Source organism: Neomonachus schauinslandi, chromosome 1 (genome assembly GCF_002201575.2).
Source record: "Neomonachus schauinslandi chromosome 1, ASM220157v2, whole genome shotgun sequence".
Lineage (NCBI taxonomy): Eukaryota > Metazoa > Chordata > Mammalia > Carnivora > Phocidae > Neomonachus > Neomonachus schauinslandi.
Window position 1 is genome coordinate 8,067,997 of NC_058403.1, and position 27,171 is coordinate 8,095,167.

The 27,171-nt window shown below is 37.8% G+C and overlaps 1 protein-coding gene across 6 annotated transcripts in view; it reads right to left on the reverse strand.

Annotated features, from left to right (window-relative positions):
* TTC3 (tetratricopeptide repeat domain 3) overlaps positions 1-27,171 on the reverse strand; it is a 119,278-nt gene that overhangs the window by 72,121 nt on the left and 19,986 nt on the right. For 4 of the 6 annotated variants that reach the window (XM_021678063.2, XM_021678061.2, XM_044919404.1 and 1 more), the window contains exons 9-16: positions 26,446-26,540; positions 25,259-25,321; positions 14,816-14,870; positions 5,947-6,109; positions 4,961-5,006; positions 4,015-4,135; positions 2,821-2,884; positions 174-234 (exon numbers count right to left, since the gene is read on the reverse strand). In XM_021678063.2, coding sequence (XP_021533738.2) covers positions 174-234; positions 2,821-2,884; positions 4,015-4,135; positions 4,961-5,006; positions 5,947-6,109; positions 14,816-14,870; positions 25,259-25,321; positions 26,446-26,540 — 668 coding nt within the window. Of the gene's footprint in view, positions 1-173; positions 235-2,820; positions 2,885-4,014; positions 4,136-4,960; positions 5,007-5,946; positions 6,110-14,815; positions 14,871-22,485; positions 23,299-23,331; positions 23,460-25,258; positions 25,322-26,445; positions 26,541-27,171 lie in introns of those variants that run through there. The other 2 variants (XM_021678065.2, XM_021678064.2) reach the window with 2 other exon arrangements.

The following is a 27,171-nucleotide window of genomic DNA, read 5'->3' on the forward strand; positions in this document are numbered from 1 at the left end:
CCAGGATTAATAATCCTTTAGCTAAAAATGATACTCTCCTAAAGATATGCCTTTGATATTTGAAAGGGATTTTAGTACTCATCATAACTACTACTTGAGACTTTTCCCCCCTTTTACTTTTTTCTTAAGAGGAGGCTATAAGGGGGGGAAAACCATACAGATAAAAAACATACCTGAATTTCTCCAATTCATTGTTTCGAGATTTTTGTTTTCCTTTATATTTTGGAGGCTGACCTGTGAATACAAAGTATTTGTTCCTGAAATCTGTTCATAAAAATCAACAAGCCTGAAAGCAAATCAATTAAAGTATGTAAATTGGAATAAGCAGCAAAGGAAGCAATATTTTATGTGAGTGTAAGTACAAACAGATGAAAAAACAGCTACAATGATGTCTATGTATGCTATAAAAGTATTGTGAACATTAATTACAATGATATTATTTAGGCCTAAAGTAGATACACAGAGATATAGGCCATAGTTCCCGTTCTTAGGTTGTTTATAATCAGATGGGAAGAAAAGACAGTCACCAGTAATTACACAACAACCATCTTTAAGAAGAAGAGAAGACTGCATGTTGCTACTGACATATAAATTCCATATTAACTGCTCTTATAACTCAGAGGTGGAAATCACTTAAGGTCGAGTGGCCAGGAAAAGCCTTAGTGGGGGTGCAGCATTTGTATTTAGTTTTAAGAAAAAAGTAGGATTTGGGGCACCTGGGAGGCTCAGTCAGTTAAGCATCAGACTTTGGCTCAGGTCATGATTTCAGGGTTCTGGGATGGAGCCCCACAGTGGGCTTCATGCTCAGCGAGGAGTCTGCTTGTCCCTTTCCCTCTGCCTCTTCCCCCACTCATACTCGCTCTCTCTCAAATAAATAAATAAAAATCTTAAGAGAAAAAGAAAGAAACAAACAGACAAACAAGTAGGATTTGGATAGGATGGGCCAAACCCAAGAATGACATTCACTTTAAGAAACACTAAGCAAACCTGTGTGATCTGGTGAGTTGGGTAAGAAGAGAAGGTTAGAAAGGGGCAGCGAAGGCCAGCTGGAGTGAGTGCTCATGAGTCCTTTGCTTCCGACACTCCAGCTCTGTGAGCCCAGCCTTTGTCCCACTGGCAAGAGCAGGGACTACTGCATACTTTGGAGTGGGAGGGCCATGCACAAAGTTATGCAGAAAAAAGCACAGCAACAGGGACAGGGTCTTTTTGATGGAAGCTTTGGGAAGAGACAGCAGAGGCAAGTCAGAACCTCTGTATTAAGGAGGGGATCAGAGCCAAGCTGGTTTGGATGGCCTCAGAAAACAAAAGAGGCTTCCAGAAAGGCAGAAGAGTTCTAATTTGATTCCTGCTGTCTGATTTCAGGCAAAACTACACAGCCCTAACCCTGGGACCTCAATTTCTTTGACTGAATACAGATGCTAAAGTGTGGATGGTATTTAAAGTATTTACTTAAATGTGCTATCTGATAATAACAGCCTAAGAAATATCAATAAATTAAAAGGTGTTTTCCAAAAGAAAAGTTTTATCTTCAGAGATTTTTCATGTGCTATTAGACTTATTACATCAAGTAAGACAATCACCTGAGTCTCCCTCTTCATAATTTTCCAATGTGCTAATCAAATGGGAATGGCCAGTGGTAAATAGCTGGATTTGTGGCACTGAAGCCTAAGAAAAGACAGAACTGTGGGAAGCAAAAGACAGAAATGGCTGCCAGAAGCAAAAACACTGAAAAGAAAACAAACAAGCCAGGGGCGCCTGGGTGGCTCAGTCGTTAAGCATCTGCCTTCGGCTCAGGTCATGATCCCAGGGTCCTGGGATTGAGCCCCGCATCAGGCTCCCTGCTCCGTGGGAAGCCTGCTTCTCCCTCTCCCACTCCCCTGCTTGTGTTCCCTCTCTCGCTATGTCTCTGACAAATAATTTTTAAAAAATCTTTAAAAAAAAAGAAAAGAAAACAAACAAGCCAACAAGCAAGAAAAAGGAAAAGAGATCACTAACAAGATCATGAATCAGGTCAGCAATCTCACCCCAATAACCTCTGAAAGCTTCAAACAAAAAATTTGTATCCAACAGCAACCTTGAGTCATCAAGAAAATCTGTATTTTTCAAAAGTCTGTTTCAGAAGTCCGGGAAGCATATAATCTACTTTAGAATGATTTTCAACAAAATCTGGTCATGTAAAGGGAGACTGAGAAATAAATGGAACATGAATGTTCGCTTCTCTGGACCCTTCATTTCCAAATGATGCCAAGTAAATGAAGTCCCGCTGTATGTCCGTGTATCTACTAGATGCAGAAACAGACGTATGCACTAAGCATGTACTAGTTAAACTAGTATCAGCCTAAAGCATCCATTCTCAACATCACCCCCAAAAGGGTGAAAGTTAGTTATTAGGAGATTAAAAAAAAAAATCTAACTTTCTAAATATATAAAGCACAGATGTACATATAGGACATAAACAGTTAAACAGTATCTGTAGTAGGAGGGTAAACAGGAAAAAAGTACATCTAAAAAGTCTCCTGGGTCAGGGAGCTTTAATGAAATTAAAGTTGAAAAACACTGGCCTCACAGAAATTAGGTAGCAGACCAAAAAGAGTTTCATCCTCCCTTTCTATTCCATTTACTTGAATTTCCAAAATTAAATTTATTTAATATGGAAAGACTGAGCACTGATTTCAAGTAAGTATTCAATGTTTTCCTAACACAGAAGCATTATAAAGTAAAAGGAGAATAACAGCACATGTATGCAAGGCTCGTGCAAATGTTGGGGCTGGAGTTTTAGGAATGCTATTCAGGAAAAACTTATGTAAGGAAAAAACTTACCTGATGGTGGTAGAAATTCAGGATGACAGTCACAATCATCTACCTTCAAAGCTTCATCTACCACCTACCCATGAAAACAAAATTCATGAGATTTTCAAAAAAAATAAAGCTATAAAGAATTCAATTCACTAAATAATAAAAAAAGAGTAGAACAGAATTTAACCAAGTGCCTAAAATAACCAGCTGGTAATTAGGCCTAAATGAATAAACACACAAAATGATAACTAGTGATAAGAGATTCTAATAAGACAAATTCTCTAATGGTAATTCTACTTCCAACACTTGGCATGATGCCTGACAGGTCTATTGTTCAATAAGTGTACTGAATAAATATTATTGCATCTTTCCTTATGCTCCTCTCCCTAACTGAATACAGCCTCTGAGATTTTCACTAACAATAAAAGGACTACACAGTGAGTTGGAAAAGCTCCCTTAAATGCCTACTAGCCACATACTCCAAAATACCATTTCCTTTTTTCCCTCGCAAATTCTGGAAAGAAATATTAACGTGGACTTGGTGATAACTGCTGAGTTTTTAGTATATTACTGTTCAGAGGAAAACTCAGATTCAGGTCATTTAGGATACCCACCACAGAGCCAGGCTAAAAGGCCTAGAGGTGCCCTCAGAAACCATGAGGCCTGGGTGCTGGTGAGCACAGGAGGGAGTCAAGGCTAGGGACCACTGCTGCAGAAATGCCTTGGGCAGAGATGAGGAGGGCGTGCCTCCCCCCACACAAGTTGGGTGGGCAGCCTCGTGTGGTGCCAGGCAGCCAAGCTGATTGCAAAAGGAAGGAAAAGAAAAATCCGAAGCACTGTAAGGAGTGGGATGACGTGGTCCCCAGACCCCGCTGTCACTCATTCCCAAGTAGCTGTTTGACTGACAGATACGTAAAGCAGGAAAAGCATACAAAAAGAACTATCCAAGTAGTAAAATGAAATTTAGAAAAAAAAATTTTGAAAACACACCAATGTGATTTCAAAAGAAACTATGTGATATTGAAATATTCTCTTCATGTAGTTGAAGGAGGTAGCTGGGATATTTATTAAAAAGAGAATCATTGTTTTCATATCAGAGGCAAAAAGGGATTCATATCACCAAAATATTTAATTTCCATTATCACCGGAATACTACTGTAAAAACATGAGACTATCCATACTTGAAATCATTTAATTTTAGTTTTTAACTGAACCTACCTTTAGATTCTGATTACCACCGTTTGCCATTTCGTGGTTAGTTTTTCTGCAATCTTTTTCGGTTTCCACAAAGTTAAGTGAAGTACTAAACGCAGGTGCTGATAAACTGGGTATATAGGCCCTGAAGGGGAATAAGAGAAAAATAATTTTATTTCTGTTGATTAGCATGCATTTTTAAAAAATTATCCTTCAAATAAATAGGTTCCAGCAAATACCACCTTTTTTCCTTGAAAGCAGGGTAATACTGTTTTAAAAAGGATCTACCTCTGAGATTGGGCTTTAAACAAATATTGCTTTAAATTTCATAGTAAAAACTCAAAATAGATTAAAAACAGTTCAATGTATTCTGGTTTCTAATATTAAAATAAGTTAAAATAAATTCTCCCTGATTTAAATTTAACAGCTTCAATATCTTAGGCATCTAAAGCATGTGGGGGAAAAAAATCTATTTTAATTGCCAAGCAATAAATGTAGAACCCTGGCTGCTATTTGTTTTCTTGTGAGTGTATCGAATCTGTCATCTATTTCTGACAGGAAGTGTCCTAGTCTTTGAAAAGATACTGGGAGGCTGGCGGCAGATGCTTCCAAGACAGAGGCTAAGGGTTAAAGGTACAGACTGTGTCCCTGCTCTCTGCTGCCAGGACCCTCATTGCAAAAACTGCACCCAAGCACAGTGACATCCACTTAACATTTCACCCACCTTTTCCCATAGGCTTAGGCTACTGATCTCCCATAAATACACATACAAATGGTTCAGTAAAACAGTCCAGAAAACAAATCTGACAATTCACAGGTCACCTGATCTTAGACCCAAACCCCTCTTCCTTCCCTCCCCAACTTTACTGTGGTTGCTATTAGCTACAAAGCATCAGATACAGTGATTCTTAAACTTACAGGGAAAAGCCATCCCAAGTAACAGCTACTGATCTGATTGGCATTAACTCACCTGCTTTCATAGAAGGCTTTAATTGGATTTCTAGTTGGTGTTCGACCTATAAAAATCAATCACACATGCAAGGTAATCAGTGGATTGGCAACACATACTTTGAAGAGATTTTCAAATACCCTTTAAGCTGACAGTAAGAACATCAAATTTACAGAACTGAAAAATAAACCTAAATTATTTTATATTTTCAGATGTTTTGAGTTTTAGGATGGCTTCAGCAAAATGTTACACAGCCTTATTTGACATCCCATTACATGTGATCATTGACTAGATGCAGCAGTATATAAATCTGAATCAGAGACGGTACCTGTCTTCAAGGAGCTCACAATCTTATAATCATGTTATGTTGGATAATAACATCTCAGCTTCCTGAGACACTAAATACCCAAAGAAGAAAAAACAGGAAAGACCTATATGCTGAAAGTACAGAGTAAGGGAATTTCAGGCATTGGAGAAAGCAAAATACTTAGGAGAGAAAACAAGAGAATGAAAATCTAGAATTCCTAGCCCACACAGCTGATTTCTGATATATGTATATGTACCCACATACAGATGTATGCAAAAATGTTCAGCATGCTATAGAATGAGCCACACACTTGGTGCAAAAACATCAAACAACTCTACTGAAGGGTCTTTTCTTTAAGAAATAACCATAATGGAGGAAAAAATTTTAAACAATTTTGTTTCCAAAGTCTTCACTTTATCCAAAATCTCAAGGTGGCATATTTTACTACAGAAGAATAAATAATAATTTGTTGTTTCAAATAAAAAATACAAATCATTTATAATTACCTAGTGGAATATAACACTAACGTACTTCTACATAGACAGAAATGGAAAACTTCAGTGACTTGACCAAGATAATGTAACAAAATAAGCACAAATCACCTGAGAGTTGATTTATGGTCCTCCATTAATCCAAGAAACCCACCTTCAAAAGTTTTAAAGGGAATTCAACTGTAACCAAAGAATCTTAGGTGAAATACCTTGCAGGTCTTCTATTTGTTTTTGTAACTTTACATGCTGCTGAATTAGATCCTTGATTCCCTCAGGGTCATTTTTACAGAGTTTTTGAGCTTTTATGTTTGCTTGTAGGGCCCAGTCATATTCCCCCAGCATAGAAAGAGCAGCACAATAACGATAATGACCCTGTTCCAAAAGATAAATTTAATTTTTTTCTCAAAAATATGCTTAAGTTAAAGAAAATAGATAAGGAAAAATATTTTGCTTGAAAACTGATTACTTAAAATGTTAGATTAGGATCCTATCAATGAAAAATTTTTTAAAATGTTAATACCTCTCAGGAAATAAAATTACCTAAATGAGCTAAAGTGAAGTTATGAATGAACAGTATTTATAATAATTTTAACTAGAGATCAGTATTTTTGCTTAAGAGATTTTTGTACCCCAAAGAAAATAATTCAACCTTTATTATATTTTACAAGTAAAGAATGAAATATATTATTTTGTGCCAAATAAAGTAACACAAACCATTCATTATAAGTAATTTTTTTCAAAATATTTTAAGGCAGTAATAATCTCTAAGTCATTACATTCCCTACACTTTGGAAATCAAACAAATTTTAGAGCTGGAAGGAACAATCAGCTTACACAGTCATTTTCCAACCCCTCTGAAAAGCACGGTCACAGATAGGGGGTGCATCTAGGCTAGATCTTCCATTCGGCTTGCTCTTAATCAGTTTTTAATTATTTTATTTCTAAGTGTAGTTCTTGGCTTTAAGAAAAGGTCTGAAAACCACTGATTTACTCAATTCCAATAATCAGGGTTTTTGTTTTGTTTGCTACAGAACCACAGTCCTGGCTGGCCCCATTTATGCATTTTGGGAAATCTTCTATCTCAAGGATGAACATTTTAATCTAGAAAGCTAATACTACCAAACCTGGGGCTAACTCAATCACCCCCTCTTCTAGCTACTCACAAACTGATCTCCCATTGTAGGCACAGTATCTCCACTTGAGAATTGACTTACCCATGAGAGAGGCTAGAAATTGGCCTAATGTCACACTTATTTAGAGGCAAACCAAAGAATCCTGACCTTATGACTCCAGGTCCAGAGCTTTTTCCTCCTTACTACAGATTTTACAAAGAACATTCTCATTCTATGAGAAACTACTAAATCAGAAATAAGTGACCTTTTTAAGAAAGATGAGCTTTTCACTAAAAAAAGGCCAGAAACAACCACAGGAACCTTTATTTATGCAGGTTTGATACACATATAATCCTGCTCTCATGCACCAACCCAGTCTGTGAGTTCTGAAGCATTTTTTTAAGCCAGACTATTTAGACTCAGATCAAAGATCCCAATGCAGACTGCATTTGTTTAAACTTTGCTTTTCCTCAAAAGGCGTATGAAGACAGATCTCTCAAATATGCTACAAGACCAACATCCTATCACCCAGGACTATTCCAACTTCAAAATTAAGGTAATTACATAAAAAAAAAAAAAAAAACACAGCATAAGATATATGAAAGATTATAAACCATACCTGCTAAACTTGTAGAAAACACTTTTTCTTTCTCTTCCCCATCCCGCCCCCCAACCTCCCACCTTCCTCATCTTTTGCTGGGTCCTTTTCCCTAAACTCTATAAAACCTAGCATAAAGTCTATCGGTTGAAAAATGAATTTATTCAGATCTCATTGCTGAGGTTATCTGAATGAAGCTTAAATTAAAAGGTATCTCAGAGAGTTTTCTGAACCCAATCACAATACAAAGTTTTGCTTTTCTTTGACATTACCTCATTCTCTATCACATATATAGAAATTCTGTTGTTCGTCTGCCTCGCATCCCCTCCTTTTGGTGCCACTATGTGCCTACTCCACAGAGCAATGGCAGGACTGGGACTAGTGCTCCATCTCAAAAATGACTGGGGAGAAGCGTATGACCCAGGAGATTGACCAATCAAAATGCACCATTTTCCAGGTCATAGGATCAATCCACTGGTGAACACATGGCTCAATCAGGATCAGTTTGAGGCATCCTTAGGTGTACTGTATAGATACTAAAAGAAATTCTCTGCCACTAGAATTAACAGTTATTAAGGATAACAGTTTGGGGTTCCCACTACATGGTAAAAGTCTTTTTCAAAATGAAGCCAAGAGAGCCCACACTCTCATTACCACTTGGGTCAAGATGGAGTTAACACGGATTTGGATTTACACTCTTGCCTAAAACAAACAAACAAGGACAAAATATATGAAACAAAGGTTTGCAAGACATTGAGTGACTATCAGGCAACAAAAGAGAGTGACCCTGGAGAAACACAACACAAGCCCTGAATGGAATTTTCAGCTTACTGAATGGAATTCTAAGCCATGGCACAGGGAGAAGGAACACAGGCAGGGATTGCAGTTCTGGAGACAAGACAAGAGACCAGGAGAGCCAAGGCAGCTCAAGTTCACAGGGCAGAGGACCAGAGAGGAGACTGCTCAACAGAGAACTCCAGAGATCCTCACACAGTCCCAAGTTGAGTCTTGAGGTGAGTACTAATCAGTACATGCATGTGGGACAACTACCCAAAACCCAAACCAGGGAAAGAACCACTAGAAAGACTAATAAGGAAACAACAGTCAGCACTCACACAGGGCCAGGAATAATTCCTGTTTCCACCAGCCAGAGTGGAAAACATCATAATTGATGGAGTAACAGGCAGAGTATTCAGAAGCATTTTGCTTCAGCTGTGAATAAAAAGATAGCCGTTGACCAAATACCACTATGGTCCCACCTATCAAAGCTTAAAACAAGACTCCAAAGAATTACATTGTTTCCAAGTAACTTTACTGCATCCCAAAAGGAAGCTCAAAAATATTTACATACACAAAAATATCAGTAACAATGTCTTGTATCCAATAAAAAATTACTAGGTATGCAAAGAAGGAAAATATGATCTATAAGGAAGAGAAAAATGAGTCAAATGAAAATGCTCAGAAATGACACATGACAGAATTAGTAGACAAGAATATTAGAACAGTTATTATAAACATATTCCATATATTCAAGAAGTTAAAAGAAAGACTGAAGACTGAACATATTAAGATGTGAAATACATAAAGAATACTGAAATTGAAATACTAAAGATGGAAGTTATAGCATTTAAGGTGAAAAAATACATCAGTTGAAAATTGGGGCAGATTAGACATTGCAGAAGAAAAAAATCAGTGAACTCAATATAGCAATAGAACCCACCTAAAAAGAAACACAGAATGAAAAGGGAGAAAAGAGACTGAAAATAAAGCTAACAAACAGGGAAGAAAAACTGAGAAACGGGAAGAAAAATGTGTATAGATCTGGATCCAGCCATGCCTGAAGGATTATAATTCCTAGACTTTTTCAATTACATGAGCCAACTACTTAGGCCAAATCTGAGTTAGGTTTTGTCACTCACAAACAAAAGAGTCCTAATACACCCCTCAATATTAAAAGGTTCTTATGGACATCTGTGAGGCTACTGGTTTGTACGCTATATAACAATATCAAAAGGCAATGCACAGAGAAATGTCAACAAATGTCTACTGATAATACCATAAAAATTCCCACTCTTTGGGATACAATGACATACCCTCTCTTAAGCCTGAAAGCACGTGTAGGGCAGTTGGCATTGTACCAGTCTTCTCTATCTGGAAAGAAGGGAGAACAATGGCCCACCCTCACAGAAATCTACAGAGAACTTTCTTATGCAGGCTTATATCCTAGAGGCATGACTCAACAGGCTTAGGCTCATAGTTAATCTCAAGTAGAAGTACAGAATGCAACTTGCACAGTTCACCTTTGCTTCTGAAGTTTAAGCTACCTTTTAATGAGCACTTCTTTCCAGTAAAAAAAAATGAAAAAATAACCTAGATGTAGTTACCACATTTTTTAAATACTAGGATTTGTGTTTTGCATCTATACAAATATTTCTGCAATCATCACAAAACATCCCTATTTAAATAAAGTGGGTGCCTGGGTGGCTCAGTCGTTAAGCATCTGCCTTCGGCTCAGGTCATGGTCCCAGGGTCCTGGGATCGAGCCCCGCATCTGGTTCCCTACTCAGCGGGAAGCCTGCTTCTCCCTCTCCCACTCTGCCTGCTTGTGTTCCCTCTCTCGCTGTCTCTCTCTGTCAAATAAATAAATAAAATCTTTTAAAAAAATAAATAAATAAAGTGAATGAATCCACATAAATATAGTCAACAAATATTTGACGAAGATAACAAAGGTAATACAATGAAGTAAAGACAACCTTTGCAACAGTGATGCTGGGGCATCTACATGCAAAAAAAAAAAATGAATCTAGACCTTATATTCTCCATAAAAATTAACTAAAAATGAATCACAGACCTAAATGTAAAATGCAAAAAATGGTAATGACTTTTTAGATACCATACCAAAGGCATGATCCATGAAAGAAATAACTGATAAGCTGGACTTCAAAATTAAAAACTTCTGCCCTCTGAAAGTTGCTGTCAAGAAAATGAGAAGACAAGCTACAATCAAAGAGAAAATATTTAGCAGACACATCTGATAAGGTCTTAACAGACACCTCATCAAGGAAGGTATACAGTGGCAAATGAGCATATGAAAAGATGCTCCACATCATATGTCATTAGGGAAATGCAAGTTAAAACGAAATACTACTATACACCTATTAGGAAGGCCAAAATTCAGGACACATGCCATTAAAACAACACTACAATGACCACAAGGGACAATACCAAATGCCAAGGAGGATATGGAACAGCAGGAACTCTCACTTGTGGCTGGTGGGAATGCAAAACGGTATAGCCACTTTGGAAAACAGTTTGGCATTTCCTTAAAAAACTACACATACTCTTGTTGCTCAGTCAGTTAAGCACCTGCTTTCAGCTCATGTCATAATTCCAGGGTCCTGGGATTGAGCTCTGTGCCAAGCTCCCCCTGCTCAGTGGGGCGTCTGCTTCTCCCTCTCCCCCCTGCTCATGCTCTCTCGCTACCTCTATCCTATCTCTGCCTCTCTCTCTCAAATAAATAAAATCTTAAAACAAAAAAAACAAAACTAGGGGCACCTGGGTGGGCATCTGCCTTCAGCTCAGGTCATGATCCCAGGATCCCAGGATTGAGCCCCACATCAGGCTCCCTGCTTGGTGGGGAGTGTGCTTCTCCTTCTCCCTCTGCCCCTCCCCCAGCTCCTCTCTCTCTCTCTCTCTCTCTGTCTCTCTCAAATAAATTAAAAACAAAAACTAAACATATTCTTGTCATATGATCCAGCAATCCTACTCCTTGGTAATTACCCAAGAGTTGAAAACATGTCAACACAAAACCCTGTACATAGGTATTCGTATCAGCTTTATTCAAAATGGCCAAAAGTTGAAAGCAACGAAAATGTCCTTCAGTAGGGGCTCCTGGGTGGCTCAGTTAAGCATCTGCCTTCAGCTCAGGTCATGATCCAGGGATCTTGGGATCGAGCCCCACACCAGGCTCCCTGCTCAGCGGGAAGCCTGCTTCTCTCTCTCCCCTCTGCTGGTGCTCTCTCTCGCTATCTTTCTCTCAAATAAATAAATAAAATCTTTAAAAAAAAAAAAAAAAGTGTCCTTCAGTAGGTGAATGGATAAATCAACTGGCGCATCCAGACAATGTAATATTATTCAGCACGAAAAAGAAATCATCAAGGCATGAAAAGACATGGCGGAAACTTAAACGCATATTATTAAGTGAAAGAGAAGGCTATCTGAGAAGGCTATATACTGTATGATTCAAACTCTGACATCCTGGAAAAGGTAAAACTGATGGAGATAGTAAAAAGATCAGTGGTTGCAGGGGTTTGGATAGGCAGATCAGAGGATTTGGGGGAACGGTGAAAATATTCTGTATAAATCATAATGATGGATAAATGTCATTACACATTTGTCCAAACCCACAGAATGCGTAACACTTAGGGAATGAATCCTAAGATAAACTATGGACCTTGGATGATTATAACGTGTCTGTGTAGGTTCATCAATTTTCAAATTATACCACTCAGCTGGGGGATACTGATAACAGGGGAGTATATGCATGTGTGGGGGTTTATGGGAGGTTACCTTCCTCTTAATTTTGCTGTGAACCTAAATCTGCTCTAAAAAAATTGTTTTTTAGAAAGTGAAAATTTTCTGTTCAATAAATCAAGCCAGGAATAAACATTCTACACGAAGTCCTCAATGCAATTCAGAATATTTTAGTATTCTTTTTTTTTCTAAATTGATAATAGAAAATTCAAAGGTAACTCTAGAACACTAACTTCAGGGTCTGGGTTTCAGTATTAAGAATTCTATCAGGGCGCCTGGGTGGCTCAGTCGTTAAGTGTCTGCCTTCGGCTCGGGTCATGATCCCAGGGTCCTGGGATCGAGCCCCACATCGGGCTCCCTGCTCCGCGGGAAGCCTGCTTCTCCCTCTCCCACTCCCACTCCCCCTGCTTGTGTTCCCTCTCTCTCTGTGTCTCTCTCTCTCAAATAAATAAAATCTTTAAAAAAAATAAAAAATAAAAAATAAAAATAAAAAGAATTCTATCATCCACAGACTAAGTATTTATGGAGCAAATGACAAATGCTAGGTTCAGTGATCAACAAAGATTCTGTATCAAGCACAACAAATTGATCACTCTCAAACAGAAGCACATCCAATGCTGGATTCTAAATCCAGTTTTGTCTTTTACTTGCAAAAGTCACTTTACTTTTCTGGGACTCAATCTCTTCATCTGTAAAATGAGGCATTTAAAAACGGACTCCAAAATCTGGATGCAGGAGTCCACCTGGGGAATTTCACAATCCCCAGTCTCCTCAGCCACATGAATCATAATTTGGGGGGGGGGCTCTAAAATTCTATGAGTAATACTCACTTTGATTTAAAAACAAATTACATAAAGCCAGGAATGAAGTCTGAAACATGTATCTTTCTATGTCTTATTTGAAGCTCTACTTTAAAAAAAAGTCGGGTATTTTTGTGATTTAGGAAAATACAGTGATTAATATCACAAACACCCAGAATTAATTGCTAACATTTTGCTGTATTTGTTTTAGATTCTTTTTTACTAGAAGAAATAAAACCATACAAATATGGCTGAAATCTTCTTTGTACCCTCTCTAATCTTTCCTTCTCTAACTGCCCAGAAACAAACATTATCATGAGTTTGATAGGTATCTTTCTGGCCTATAATATGCTTTTACTGATTTTTTTCATTCAACACTATTTTTTAAATCTATAAATGCTGATAAACCAGTTAACTTATTCCAACTGCAATCTAGTAATCGGTTCGTTCATTCACTAAGTCAACAAATATTTACCAGTAAGTGCTTGTTATGTGCCAAGCAGCTTGTCAGGCAGTCCAGATTCAATAGTGAACCAACCAAACAAAAAGATCCGTCCTCATGGATCCCACATTGTATGGGAGGACACACAATAATAATACATACAGTATGCTCAATAATGTTAAATGACAAGAGGAAAAAAGTGAGCAAGGAAAGAGGGTAGCAAATGTCTAGACAGGGGTAGCCTTGGCATTTTAGTAATGTGGCCAAGAAGTTTTCACTGAGAAGACTTTCAGTAAAACATGAAAGGAAGTAAGGGAGCTAGTTCAGGCTCTGGGAAAAGGCATTCTAATTCTAGGCAGAGAGAAGAACAAGTACAAACTGGGAGTGGGCCTGGCATATATAAGGAACAGCTGAGGAGGCCAACAGGTCAACACAGAGTGAACAAGGGAGAGAACGGTAGGAGTGAGGTCAGAGACATAATGGGTGTTTAAGGAAGAGGGAAAGATAAGATCAGAGGCACAACTCTGATCAAGTGAAAATACCATATCCATCCCTGTTTTATCAGTGGATATGCAGGTATCTGCAGTTCTATGCTGTTAAAACAGCATTGCCATGGCCACTTTGCATATCTCACCATGGGTACATATTGCAAGAACGTCTGTGGGGTACACACACTTAGAATATAATAATTACGGCAAATACACATCATAGCGCTCTCCAGGTTGGTTGCAACCAATTCTCACCCACTGGTTTATGGAAGGTTCCTGTTAGTACACACATTCACCAATACCTGAGACTACTGGTCTCTAATTTTTGCCAATCTAAAGGACCTAAACGATATCACATTGCTTTACTTACTTACTTACTTATGTACATGTAGGTCTGTTTGGAAGCTCTCTATTCTGCTCTCTTGGTTTTGTTTTTCTACGTATAATTTTAAGTGCTAGGAAATAGAACATAGTTTATTTCTACTGCCCATTCAGATTTGTCTTCTATGAAATGCTTGTTTATTCACTTGCCCATTTTCTACTGGGTTTATTTATTATAGGTCTTTGCATATTCTGGATATAAATCCTATCAGTTATATATGTTATCTATATGACAAATTATCTCCTCCTAGATTATGATTTCATTCATGGTGTCTTTTGACATACAGAAGTTTTTCAGTTGGATATAGTCAAATTTATGCGCCCCCCCACACTGATTTGTGCACTATATGTTATTTAACAAATCCTTTTGCACCTCAAGGTTGTAAAGACAGTCTCCTATAATTCTTCTAAGTTTTAAGTTTCACTTTTCATAGTAAGGTCTTTAACCCATCCAAAATATGCAGATGCTGACATCTCAGTCACTATGGTACCCTCCAGCTCCTCAACAATTCTACGTGCTACTTGTCCTGCTCAGAAACGCATGTTCTCTCACTGCTGTGTTAAGTCTCCTTTCTGATTATGGAACTGAAGATTCCCCTCTCACATTCTTGAGCTTGGCATAATTTTATCCAGCATTTTTACATATAAATTTACATCCTGTACACAGATTTTTCACAAAGTTATATGGCATTACCTGCCCAATGTAAAGATAAAAGCAACCTACCTTTGTCCAATTGCTCTTCAGGATAATGGCTCTCTTTCCATCACCAAGTGCATTTCTAAAAAGAAAAACAAGAAATATTCATTTTTTTTCCATAAAGGCATTATAAATTGTGTATCTATTTGTACTTCTTCAATTTTCCAGAAATAACCTAGTTAAAAATAACTTTTTAATTTTTAAAAATCCATATATGTCCATTATAGGAAATTTGGAAAATACAGAAAAGTAAAACAAAAGGAAAAAGTCACCCAGAGTTACAATCACAACTACCCAGGAATAACTACTTTTCAAATTTCTGGAGTATTTCCTCCACATATCTTATCTACGTCTCACTTGTTATTACCTACATAGTTTTTCTGCACTATTTTTGCATGTCAGCAAGACTTCTGATCTCCAAAAAGATAACTCCCAGATCTTGCACACATCAGCTAAACTGCAGTGGACAGAGCAAAGAAGTTGAGACACAGATGGGAGTTAAGTTCAATACAATCACTAACTCTCCTCGGGACTGTTTAGGAAGTTATTAACCTCTCAGGCCTGCTTTCCCATATGTAAAATGAGGATGATAATTCTAATTAGTTTAAGCCAGCCATGGCAATATCACTTTCCTTTCCACTAACTGGTTTGGGGATAGTCATATGACCCAGTGCTGGCCAATGAGAGCTAAGAGGACTCATCACTCTTAAAAAAAGATTACAAGGAAGAACAAAACTAGGTAACTTACACTACCAGAGAGCAGTACCTACTAAAAGACTATATACAGTTAAAAAAAAAAAAAGTCTATCCAAAGATAGATGACCTGACCAACAGATTTGGATAAACAAATCAGAAACAGATGCTTACATACAGTCACCTGATCTATATGACAAAATGCAGTGCATGGAGAAAACATATTCTCAAGAAAGAGTGATGAATCAATTAGACATTCATACCCATCTTGAATCCTACCTCTCACTAAATGCAAAGTTAATCAAGCTTTTAAAAGAAACACAGAACATTCTGGTAATGTTAGAGAAGGCAAAGATTATAAACAGAACCCCGAAAGTGCTTATCATAAAGGAAAAAACTGATGAACAGTACTGTTATAGTTAGCATCATCCATTTGTAAAAAAAAAAAACACAAAAGTGAAAAGGCAAGCCACAGAATGTGAGAAGCTATTTGTAATGCATGTATTTGACCAGTGACTCAAATCCAAAAAAAAAATTTTTTAAACCTAATGAATAGGACATTCAACTCAAAAGAAAAAAAATAGCAAAAGATCCAAACAGGCACTTCACAAAAGAGAATATCCAAGTGGTCAATAAGCATACGAAAAGATGCTCAACTTAAATATCCTTAATCGACTTAAGGAAATCCAAATTAAAATCACAGCACTGTATCACTACATACCCATCAGAATGTCTAAATGAAATGACAAAAAATAAGTGTTAGTGAGGACATAGAACTGAAACTCTCATATGCTGCTGGCAGGAGTGTAAAACAATACAACCATATAGGAAATTATGTATGAAAGTTGAATATAAGCATACCTTCGTCCCAGCAACTCCACTCCTTAATTAGATTCTCAAAAGAAATGAATACATATGTTCACAATGATACTATCTGTAAAAGCCAAATACTAGAAACTACCCAAGTGTCCATCAACATTAGAATGGATAAAATGTGGTATATTCATGCAATAGATGAAAACTGTACAACTCCATGCAACAATATGGATCTTGAAAACAATGCTGAATGCTAAACATAAAAGAGCACATACCATGACTATTTACATTGCACAAAAACAGGCAAAACTAATCCATTGTGTTGGAAAATGGGATAATAGTTAACCTGGGGAAGAAGGTGGGTAGACTAGGAGGAGGAACAAGGGGGACCTTCAGGGGTACTGGGGTTGTGATCTGGGTACCAATAACATGTGTAAGGTTTCTGAAAATTCAACCTATAAACTTATGAATTGTACACTTTGCAGTATGTGTATTTTTTTTTGAAGATTACAAGAGTCATTCTTTTGTTGGAGGCTGTAATGTCCAGTTTAATATCTGAATTACAGTAGCCAGAGGAGGCAGCCTGAGGTCCAAGTCACACAGAGGCACCAGAAAAATCCTAGGTCTTTGATGACATTGTTGAGGCACTAAATATACAACCCTAGAGCCACCTTCTTCTGGACTTCTTGAATGAGGTTAAGTTTTCTTCACCATTTAATCAGGGTTTTCTGTTATTGGCAACCAAACACATTCTAATACAATGGCACACCTCGTCTCCCCACTGCTTCCCTCCGCGAATACTTTTAACAACTGCCTATACTGTTTCCATTTCCTCTCATCTCAACCCACTCCAACCCAGGATCCACAAGCTTCCCATACACAGCTCTCCCTATGGTAACTAAAAGATGTCCATATTGCTCAGTCTAAATTGCATTTGGCTTCTCAGCAGCAACAGGCACTACTGGTCACTCTTTCTCTTCCTTCCATGATGTCACACCTCTAGTTTTCCTCCTACCTCTCTGGGTTAAGTCTTCCACGCAGGTTCATCTTCCCTTAAATGGCCACTATTTGTGTCCCTCAAGGCTCAGTCCTAGTTTTCAGCTTGCTCTACACAGTGGGTCTCAACCTTGGCTACACATGAGTACCATCTGGGGGGCTGCTAGAAGCCTAATGCCCAATTAATTAAATCAAAAATCTCTGAGTTGGGGGTATTTCTTCCAAGGTCAATTCCAGGGTGCAGTAAAAGTTGAGAACCGCCTCTCCAAGCAATCTCATCCACATTTGCAACTTCAAATCATCTAGGTTGACTATCCCAAATATGTGTCTCTTGTTCAAATATCTCCTTGGAGTCCCAGACCCACATAATTCATTGCCAATGTGAAATTCCAACTGGGATCCTTCAAGGACACTTCAACTCAGGATGTCCAGGAGTGAAGTCAAGTTCTACTTCCTACAAATGTATCTTTTCCAGTGATCCCAGTGTTAGGGAGTGAGCCTATAATCCATGAAGTGGCTGAAGGCAGAGAGTTCATAATTCCAAACACCAAACCACAAACAACCTCCGTCCATTTTACCTCCAAAATATCTCAAATCCTTCCACTTCTCCATTTCCACTACCATTACCCTGCTCTAAGCTACCATCCCTCTGGCCTAGAGTACTGCAACAGCCTCCTAACCCAATTCATGCTACATCTCCTCCAAACCCATTCTCCTCACTACAACCAGATTGATCTTTCTAAGGTACTAATCATGCCATCTCACCTCAATTTAAAATCCTTTACTTACTTCTTGATGCTCTTCAAGGCCACAGTTATGTAGCCTACAAGACCCTCCTTGATCTAGTCCCTGACTACCACTCACTCCCCTCCTTCTCTGTATTCAGGCCACCTAGCACACTATTAATTCCATGAATGCAAGATCCTCCCTTCCACTGCTGGCCCACTGTCTAGAATACAGCTGTGTCTGGTTTTGCTCATTTCTGACATAGCTAGAAGCAGAACTCCAATCATACTTACTGAATCAATGTTAAATGTTATTAATTAACATACAATACGATAACCACTACAATAACTGTACTTACAATCAATACATTATAAATACCATATTAGTGTGTGTATACACTATATAAATATAAATATAATATAAATATAAATAAACACTAACATATTTTCACATTTACTAGCATATGACCACATCCTCCTACTAAAACAAAGTGGGCATAATAAATTACATGGTGTGATTGCTCATCCAACCTAGTGCAGCAGAGGTGTACATACTCTGGAGAGCAGGTATGACTTTAGCAACAGTGGTACATCTGCACAATACATCTATGAAAATAGGAAAACTCAAGAGATGCAAATGGTTACTCTTGAAGACTATGTGACAAAATGGTGAGAGTACTGAACAGAGAGCAAGAAAAAATATTCTAGCCTAGATGCTCCAACGGAACACATGTTACTTGGGGAAGTATTATTTCTCCAGCCCTCTCACCTATTTCTTCATATATGATATGGCACATTTTGCCCTAAAATATATTAGGAGTGAATACATATTTCTCCCTCCTCCAGCTTCCATGTGGATTTGCTAGATTAATCATTTTTGAGCTCTCTCCTTTCCCACCCCTAACTTTTCCCGAGGATGAATAATGGTGGGGAGGGGCACTAATCATTTGTGGTTTAGCCTCTTCTTTTTCTCACTCTTTGGAATCTTACACTGAACACCATCATAATACCAGATTCCCTTTTCCTCCAAGCTTAAAGTTCACAAAGGTCCCTGTTACCAGTTCTTTCTGTGACCACGGGTGAACTAACAAGTCAGTTGGCTATCAGACTGCTCAGATAAGGCCCTACTCTCCAAACACTGTGTCATCACCAGAGGCAAGACTAGATCACCATTTGCCTTGTCTTCCATTTCTATTTCTTAACTGATTCTGGACTTAGAAAGAAAAGAAGATGCTATTTACGGACTCTCTCAAATCACAGTATATGTAAGAACTTCACAATACATAAAAGGATTATCACTTTTTTTCTTCCCTATTGTAAATCATCACTTTTAGGGCCTGACCAGACCAACAAAGAAATAATGCTACTCCCCAAATTCCTAGATCTTACAATGAAGCAACAAAAGCAGAATTCAGATGTAATGGTCAGTTACTGCCAAATATGCAGTGCCTGATAACCATCAAATGAATAAACATATACATTTAAATCAAAAGTTAGTGTCTAGAATTAAAATTACATAAGCTCTGGGGCGCCTGGGCAGTTAAGCAGCTGCCTTTGGCTCAGGTCATGATCCTAGGATCCTGGGATGGAGCCCCCCATCGGGCTCCCTGCTCAGCGGGGAGCCTGCTTCTCCTCTCCCTCTGCCGGCCGCTCTGCCTACTTGTGCGCTATCAAATAAATTTAAAAAATAAAATCTTAAAAAAAAACTACATAAGCTCTTTCTCCAAGTAAAAGCAATCAGGAATTTACCTACAGATATACTTGCACCTGAGTGTAGAACGTAAGTAAAAAGATAATCATTACAAAGCTGTATGTAATTTTTTTAAACTGGAAATAATTTATATTCTAATACAAACTAACCAAAGCAGGAGTAATCCATTGAGCAAAAGACTATGGAGCCGTCAATCAGAGAAAGACATGTATCATATGATCTCACTGATATGAGGAATTCTTAATCTCAGGAAACAAACTGAGGGTTGCTGGAGTGGTGGGGGGTGGGAGGGATGGGGTGGCTGGGTGGTGGACATTGGGGAGGGTGTGTGCTGTGGTGAGCGCTGTGAATTGTGTGAGACTGTTGAATCGCAGACCTGTACCTCTGAAACAAATAATACATTATATGTTTAAAAAAAAAAAAGAAGATAGCAGGAAGGGAAAAATGAAGGGGGGGAAATCGGAGGGGGAGACAAACCATGAGAGACTATAGACTCTGAGAAACAAACTGAGGGTTCTAGAGGGGAGGGGGATGGGGGGATGGGTTAGCCCGGTGATGGGTACTAAAGAGGGCACATACTGAATGGAGCACTGGGTGTTATATGCAAACAATGAATCATGGAACACTACATCAAAAACTAATGAGGTAATGTATGGTGATTAACATAACTTAATAAAAAACAAAGCTGAAAAAAGAAAAAAAAAAAGACTATGGAGCCATGAACATAAATAAGGGTATATCTCTATATACACTAATATGCAACAAGCTCCAAGATTTAAGTATTTTTTTTAAAAGAAAGCAAGAAAAAACAAGAAAGAAAAAATAAAAAAATAAAAAATAAATAAAAGAAAGCAAGAAGTACATTATGTATAGTATGCTTCCACCCATGTTAAAAAAAAAAATATATATATATATACACACACACACACACACATATATATACACATTACATTGAATCAAATGAAACTGCCTACATTCCGAATTACAAAAATGGTAACTTCATTTGGTTCAACATACTAAGTGCTCATACAGGCATAAGATATTATGGAAAAACATAGAACACTCACACTGAAGCTCCTCCCACACACTAGGATTTTTTTTTAAAGTAGGTTCCACGCCCAACATGGGGCTCAACTCATGACCTCAAGATCAAGAGTCCCAAATGCTCTACTGACTGAGCCAGCCAGGCGCTCCCCACACTAGAGTTTTTGAAATTCTCACAGGAACATACAATTGCCTTGATTTGTACCTCTGGCCTCAGAGAAATTCAGAAAAACACAAAACGAAACAAAAAACCAGAAGTCATTTAAAGTCTATCTACCTGCTATTAATCACAAGTTGGATTTAACAGAGGAGAATATATTATGATGGGTAAACACTGAAGGTCAAAGTAAATGCCAAGTTTAAAATTCCATAATTTTCCAAAGTAAATTAAAAAAAAAATCCAAGGCTAAGCTTTCCCTTTTTCCAATTACATTTCCCCTTACACAGTTTATCACATCCCATCAAAGAATTCAAATTTCCACATTTGAGTACCAGAAAAAAGAATGAAACAGTAAAGAGGCACAGTCTGATGATACACCTCACATAAGTGCTGTAACTACAGAAGCCATAGATATGCGTAATTACTTTTTTTAGATTCTCTTTGAAAAATATCTGATTACATTCAATTAAAACTATCACTCTAAAATTCCCTATAACTGCCAAATTGTATTTGTGAAGTGAACTTCTGGAAGACCTGAATAAAGTGTATCCCAAGGCCACGACGGGCATTTGGGATACACTGCACACAGTCCTGAGCCTAAAGGATTCAGCAGAAGCTGTGGCAGGAAGTAGCGTATTTCCACACAGCCCCCCAATCCCATTCCACAGATTTCCCAAGGGGGACATCCGCAGACCTGGAGGTGCACACGTCTGAGGAATGTTAAAAGTTCAGATGGGCTCTTGGCCTCACATACATTCACCCAAAGGTGGTACAAACTTGACTACCTGGCATTACCACCACCAGCACATGGACCATTTCTTAATGAAGCACTTTCCCCACACATACCTCACCTCAGGCTCCCCACCATTAGTCTTAAAACACTTATACTTCTCTTCTTTCGAGATTACTTTCACTTATTTTATCCTTGATGTTTCAGTGAACACTGCTTTTGTTTTTTTTATCTTATGTGCATTTTTAATTTTACTGTATCACTTTTTATCACATATTTCAAGTATACATAAAAGTACAGAGAATAACATTAATATAGTCGACACCCATGTACCAGCAACAGTTTGCCGTATTTACTTCAGATCTTTTGCAGAACTCTGTTATAGTCCACAACCACTGTGTACCACTTTCTCATCTCCAATCCTTTTCCCTCCTTCCCTCCCCAGAGATAGCCACTCCACTGATGTTTAACATGCCCATGCATTTGTAAACATTTTTAATACATACTATGTATTAACTATGATATGTTTGTCATTCTGCATATTTTGACATTATATAAACTGCATCATACCATACAAATCATTCTGCAACTTGCTTTTTCACTCAACATTGTCATCATTTTAACTGCTGCATAAAATTCCATTGTATGAATATACCATCATTTATTTATCCATTCCCCCACGGATGGACATTTAAGTCGTTTCCATTTCTTTACTCTTACAAACAATGCTATTGTGAAGGCTTGTACGTATCTTCTTGGGTACACATTTGAGTTTGGAGGACAGGAGCCTAGAAGTGGGCTGCAGAGTATGCACATCTTCACCTTGCCAAATTGCTGTCCAAAGTGATTGCACCAATTTACACTTTCTCCAGCCGAGTATGCAAGTTTCCTTTGTTCCACATCCTCTCACACACTTGGAATTATGAGGTTTTTAAAATGTTTGCCAATCTGATGGACATGAAAAAGAGACTCAAAGTTTGTAATCTGCATGTCCTATAAGGATACTCATGTTTATTGACTATTTGAACCATTTATTTTTTAATCCTTTTTTCAACTTTCACATTGCCCTTTCCATCGGGATTAAGAGTAGATTAAGAGTAGAAACTCTGCATCCAGGCTGCCTGGGTTCAAATTCTGGCTCCATCACACCCACCTAGTTTCTGAGGATACTTTGCTTGACCTCCCATTCCTGTTTCCTCATCTGTAAAGAGATAGCAGCACCCACCATGCAGGGTTGTTGAGGGTTTTTTGAGCTTGTATGCATAAAGTGCTCAGAACAGTGCCAGTGAGGTTGGATGCTTTACCCCCAGGTGTCCCACAGCTGCTCAGCCAGATTCCCATGACAGATCTACCAAACCTCAGATGTGAGAGCTTCAAAACATCTCAATCATGGTAACTCAGCTAAAGGACATGGGTCCTTCTGTTTCAATGGCACGAGTGAATCACTGGCAACATGTTCCTTTCTGAAGTCACATTATCTACTCACTTGGTCAGGAGTGAGATGTACTGTAAACTCAGAAAACATTATCCCTACATTACTGAATAAGTCATATAAACAACGTGCAAGAAGGTGGGAAACACCACCAAAACTGTGTGGCACAATGTTTCTGACATTACATTGGCATTCAATACATATCGGTGATTGCCTGAGAAGGAAATGTTGCTGACCTGCCTCTAGTGAAAACTTCGATGGGTGCTGAACCACAAGCTAGACTATCAGGAAGTAGGTAGAAGGATTGACGCACAACCCTGCTCTTGACCTTTTCCTCGCCAGGCTACCTGGCTTCTGTATTTCTACATTGATGCACCTCCTTTGCAGCGTAGTTTTAAGAGGATCCTCCTTGAGTGTCTAGCATTCAACACTCATGAAAGCGGGCAGAAACCCCCCGGCTTGCCTCTCCGCTCTCAGAGCTCCCCTATGCAGAGTGGATGACCTTTCGCCCAATCAAGGTTTCGATTTTCACAAGAGGCTAGCCAAGTTGCCAACCTATTCATCTTGAAAGCACATAGATTCACCATCAAACAGCATAGGATATCTGCAATTCTGGACCTAGCCAGACGCAATAACCTAAGGACATTTGCAGCTCATTTCTTGTCAGAACCAGTTGAGGACAGTGGTATTGATGGAAGACTGTGTCCAGCCCATCCATTCCTCTAGTCTAGATAGCCTCGCTTTATCCACGGCTTAAGCCATCTAAAAGCTGCATAACGTTAATACAGCGGTATTCTCCGAGGTGGTTGGATTACTGGTGATTTTTATTTTCTTCTTTTTAAACTCTTGTATTTTCCAAATTTTCTACCATGAGAATGTGTTCTGTTTATAATAAAAGAAAAACAAATGTTATTTTTAAAAGCTACATACTTGGAATATACTCTCTTCCCCACTCCCACCCTCCCACATCCCAACAATAAGCACTTTAACTAAAAACCACTAGTATCAGACTCTCCGCTTTGATCAGAAAACTCCTCAAAAAAATTTATTTGTGAAACCCAAACCGCACTTTCAGGGAGTTTTCTGCTTTGAACAGGAATGTGGCTGAGGTTCTTCTCTACTCCATCACCCAGTCCATGTTACTTGTAAGCCATATAAGAAATTTCTTCCAGAACTAAACATCAGGAAAACTGTTTCACCTGAGCAACTTCTATCCTCTTTCTTCATGGACAGTGAGAATCATGTAACTTGTCAGGCTTTCTCCTTTTATTTTGGGCAACAGAAAGGTCAAATACAAATATGAATTGTAACTAATAACTGTGCAGGACCTTATCCCTATAGAGCTTTATTCTGAGGATCCCCAGCTCTAAATTGGTTTTTTAGTTTGTTTGGTTGTGTTTTTAATATTCTTCTACCGAGCAGATTTATTCCTGAAGCCACTCTAAGCCCTTCTTACAGTAAGGCAGGACATAATTAAATGTAACAGCACACACTGCTCAATATTAATGCTTGTAATTTATATCCAAAAAATTTTAAACTGAGGGACAACAAAATCATGGTGCAGTGTCAACAATCTTTTTCAACTAATAAAAACAATGCAACATAAGAAACGAAGAATTAATTATGTAAGAAATTAAAAGAATTAATTATGATTTCACTCTGATGGTTAAACCATTAAATTTCTTTTTTCTTTCACTTACAAATGAGATTTACTTTATTTTTTTATATCAAGATATAGAACACAGCAAAAATTCTTCCAGAATTATACGATTAAGAGAGCAAAAGGAAATAACACAGGTATTATAAACAAAGACTTCAACATCATCAGATAAGATCTGTGTTCAAATCTTGACATCACTACTTATGAGTAAGTATAAGTCCGCCCAAATGTAGGTGTGGAGAATAACATTACCTAGTAAGTGTGTTGTGAGAATCAAGGAACAATGTAAAGTACTTGAAACAGCACATAACATGTTATCCACTCAATCAGAACAGCTGCTGCTGTCGTTATGTATAAAGCCTACACAGCCCCTTTAACCCTTTAACTACATCCGACAAAAAACTACTGAAGGATTTTCTTATATACCTGCAAAACACAAATATTTCTCAAAAATGGGTATTTAGCATAACAGCTCAGTGACTGGGGTACTCTAACCAACTTACCTAAACTGTCCGGTGCGAAGAAAACAAAGAGCTCGGTTACCATAAAGAAGATGATTTTCAGGTCTTTAAAAGAAATAATGTTTAGTCAGTAAAGTACATTACATACAAAACAAAAAAAAGCACAGAGAAAACTTAAGGCATGAAAAATTTTTCAAAAACTTTACATCTGTGTGGCAGAGCAGAAAGAATATAGGATTTGGAGACCTAACGGCTAAGTCCTAGTTCCTTTACTTCCTACCACAGTAACTTTGTTCAAATCAATCTACACTTCACTGTATTCAAAATGTTCTACTTTTTCTGCCTAGCTCATAGGGATGTTGTGAGGATCAAATGAGACCTATTAAAAAGCTAGCAAATCACAAGTATGGTGTAGGTATAAAGGACAGAATTATACTTATGTAAGTCAGAACTATACCACTTTGACAAAGAACTCTGACAAAGAAAGTCTGTAAATTTCAACAATTTAAATAGCTTCATTTCAAATTTTGTCTTTTCTAGTTTAATCTGTTTCCTTCCTCAGAACAGAGCAGCAGCCTTCCAGATGTGGTGTGCTACCTTGATTCACTCATTCCCCATGGAGATAGGCAAGGTAGGAAAGAGAGTCGCTGTCTACAGTACATCCTCCAAAGACTGCTACAATATTAGATGGCCCAGCTAAAATATCAGTAGGAACCAAGTATGAGGCACACATGTAGGAATGCTACAAAATTCTAGCAGCTGAGCAAACAGAAGATGAGGTAGAGAGAACACACACTCTTTCAACAATTCCAACTATTATACTTTAAAAGTTCCCTCTTAGAAAGCAAAAATTCCTGAATGGGTAAACATCTTAAGTATTAGTAAATAGCCCTTTTTGATTAGCTAATAATTTGGAAGGTATCAGCTGAAGGCAAAATAAGAACAAGAAAAAACAGGTGGACTTATATTGGAAAGCTTGAGAGAAAATGGGGCAGGGTAGAAGCAATATTCACAATTCTGCCTGACTTGCTTGAATTCTACTACTCAGTTATGTTCACCTACCCAGGCCATCCCTAACACTTCTAATGCCTAAGGGTGAGAAAATCTATTCTACATAGGAAGTTGAAGATACTCTCTCCAATTCCTCGCCTTGCTTTTATCTCTCCTGACTAGCATTTCAACTTGATCTGCCACACAATAAGGATCTCATTGTTCTATTTTGCTCTTACCTATATTCAATGGCTCTGGTGTAATAGATAATAGCTATATCAAATCTTTCTTTTGAAAACTCTTCATTTCCTTTCATTTTCATTAGCTCTCCTTGCTGAGAAACCAAGGTGAAAGAAGACCCATCAATTAAAAGCAAAGACAATCAAGAACGCCAATATCTAGGAAAAATGGTTCTGGGCTTTTATCTCTGATACCAGAAATAAGCTAGGAGATTATTTATGTAGAAAATGAGAACTCAATATCTAATATTTTGGTATATTTATTTTAAAAAATCTATTTCTGATGACTCAAAGCTAACTTTGTTAAAGGAATATTAAAAAATAAACAAAACCACCACATTATGAGTAACAACTAACAATTTATCCCCTTGTGTATAGTATTTGGCAGGCCCACTTTTAAAAATACCTTATTGAGCCTGTCATATAGCAGGGAAAAAAACAGATGCAAGGTAAAATTTTAAGTTAGAAGATATGATATTATTCAATAATCCTGAGTGCTTAAAATATATATATATATATAAATTGGTAGCATAGAGTCAACATTGACTAGATTAACAAAAATGAGGCAGCAAAATTAGCAAGAATGAAATAAAAGATGCTACAGATATAATGGAAACTGTTCACTTCAAATTTTCAAAATAAACAGATTAAAATAAACTGGATCCTATAAATGGCTTTAGTAAGTGAATTAAATAGAACACTAAATATTTTCCTAAATCCCTCTTT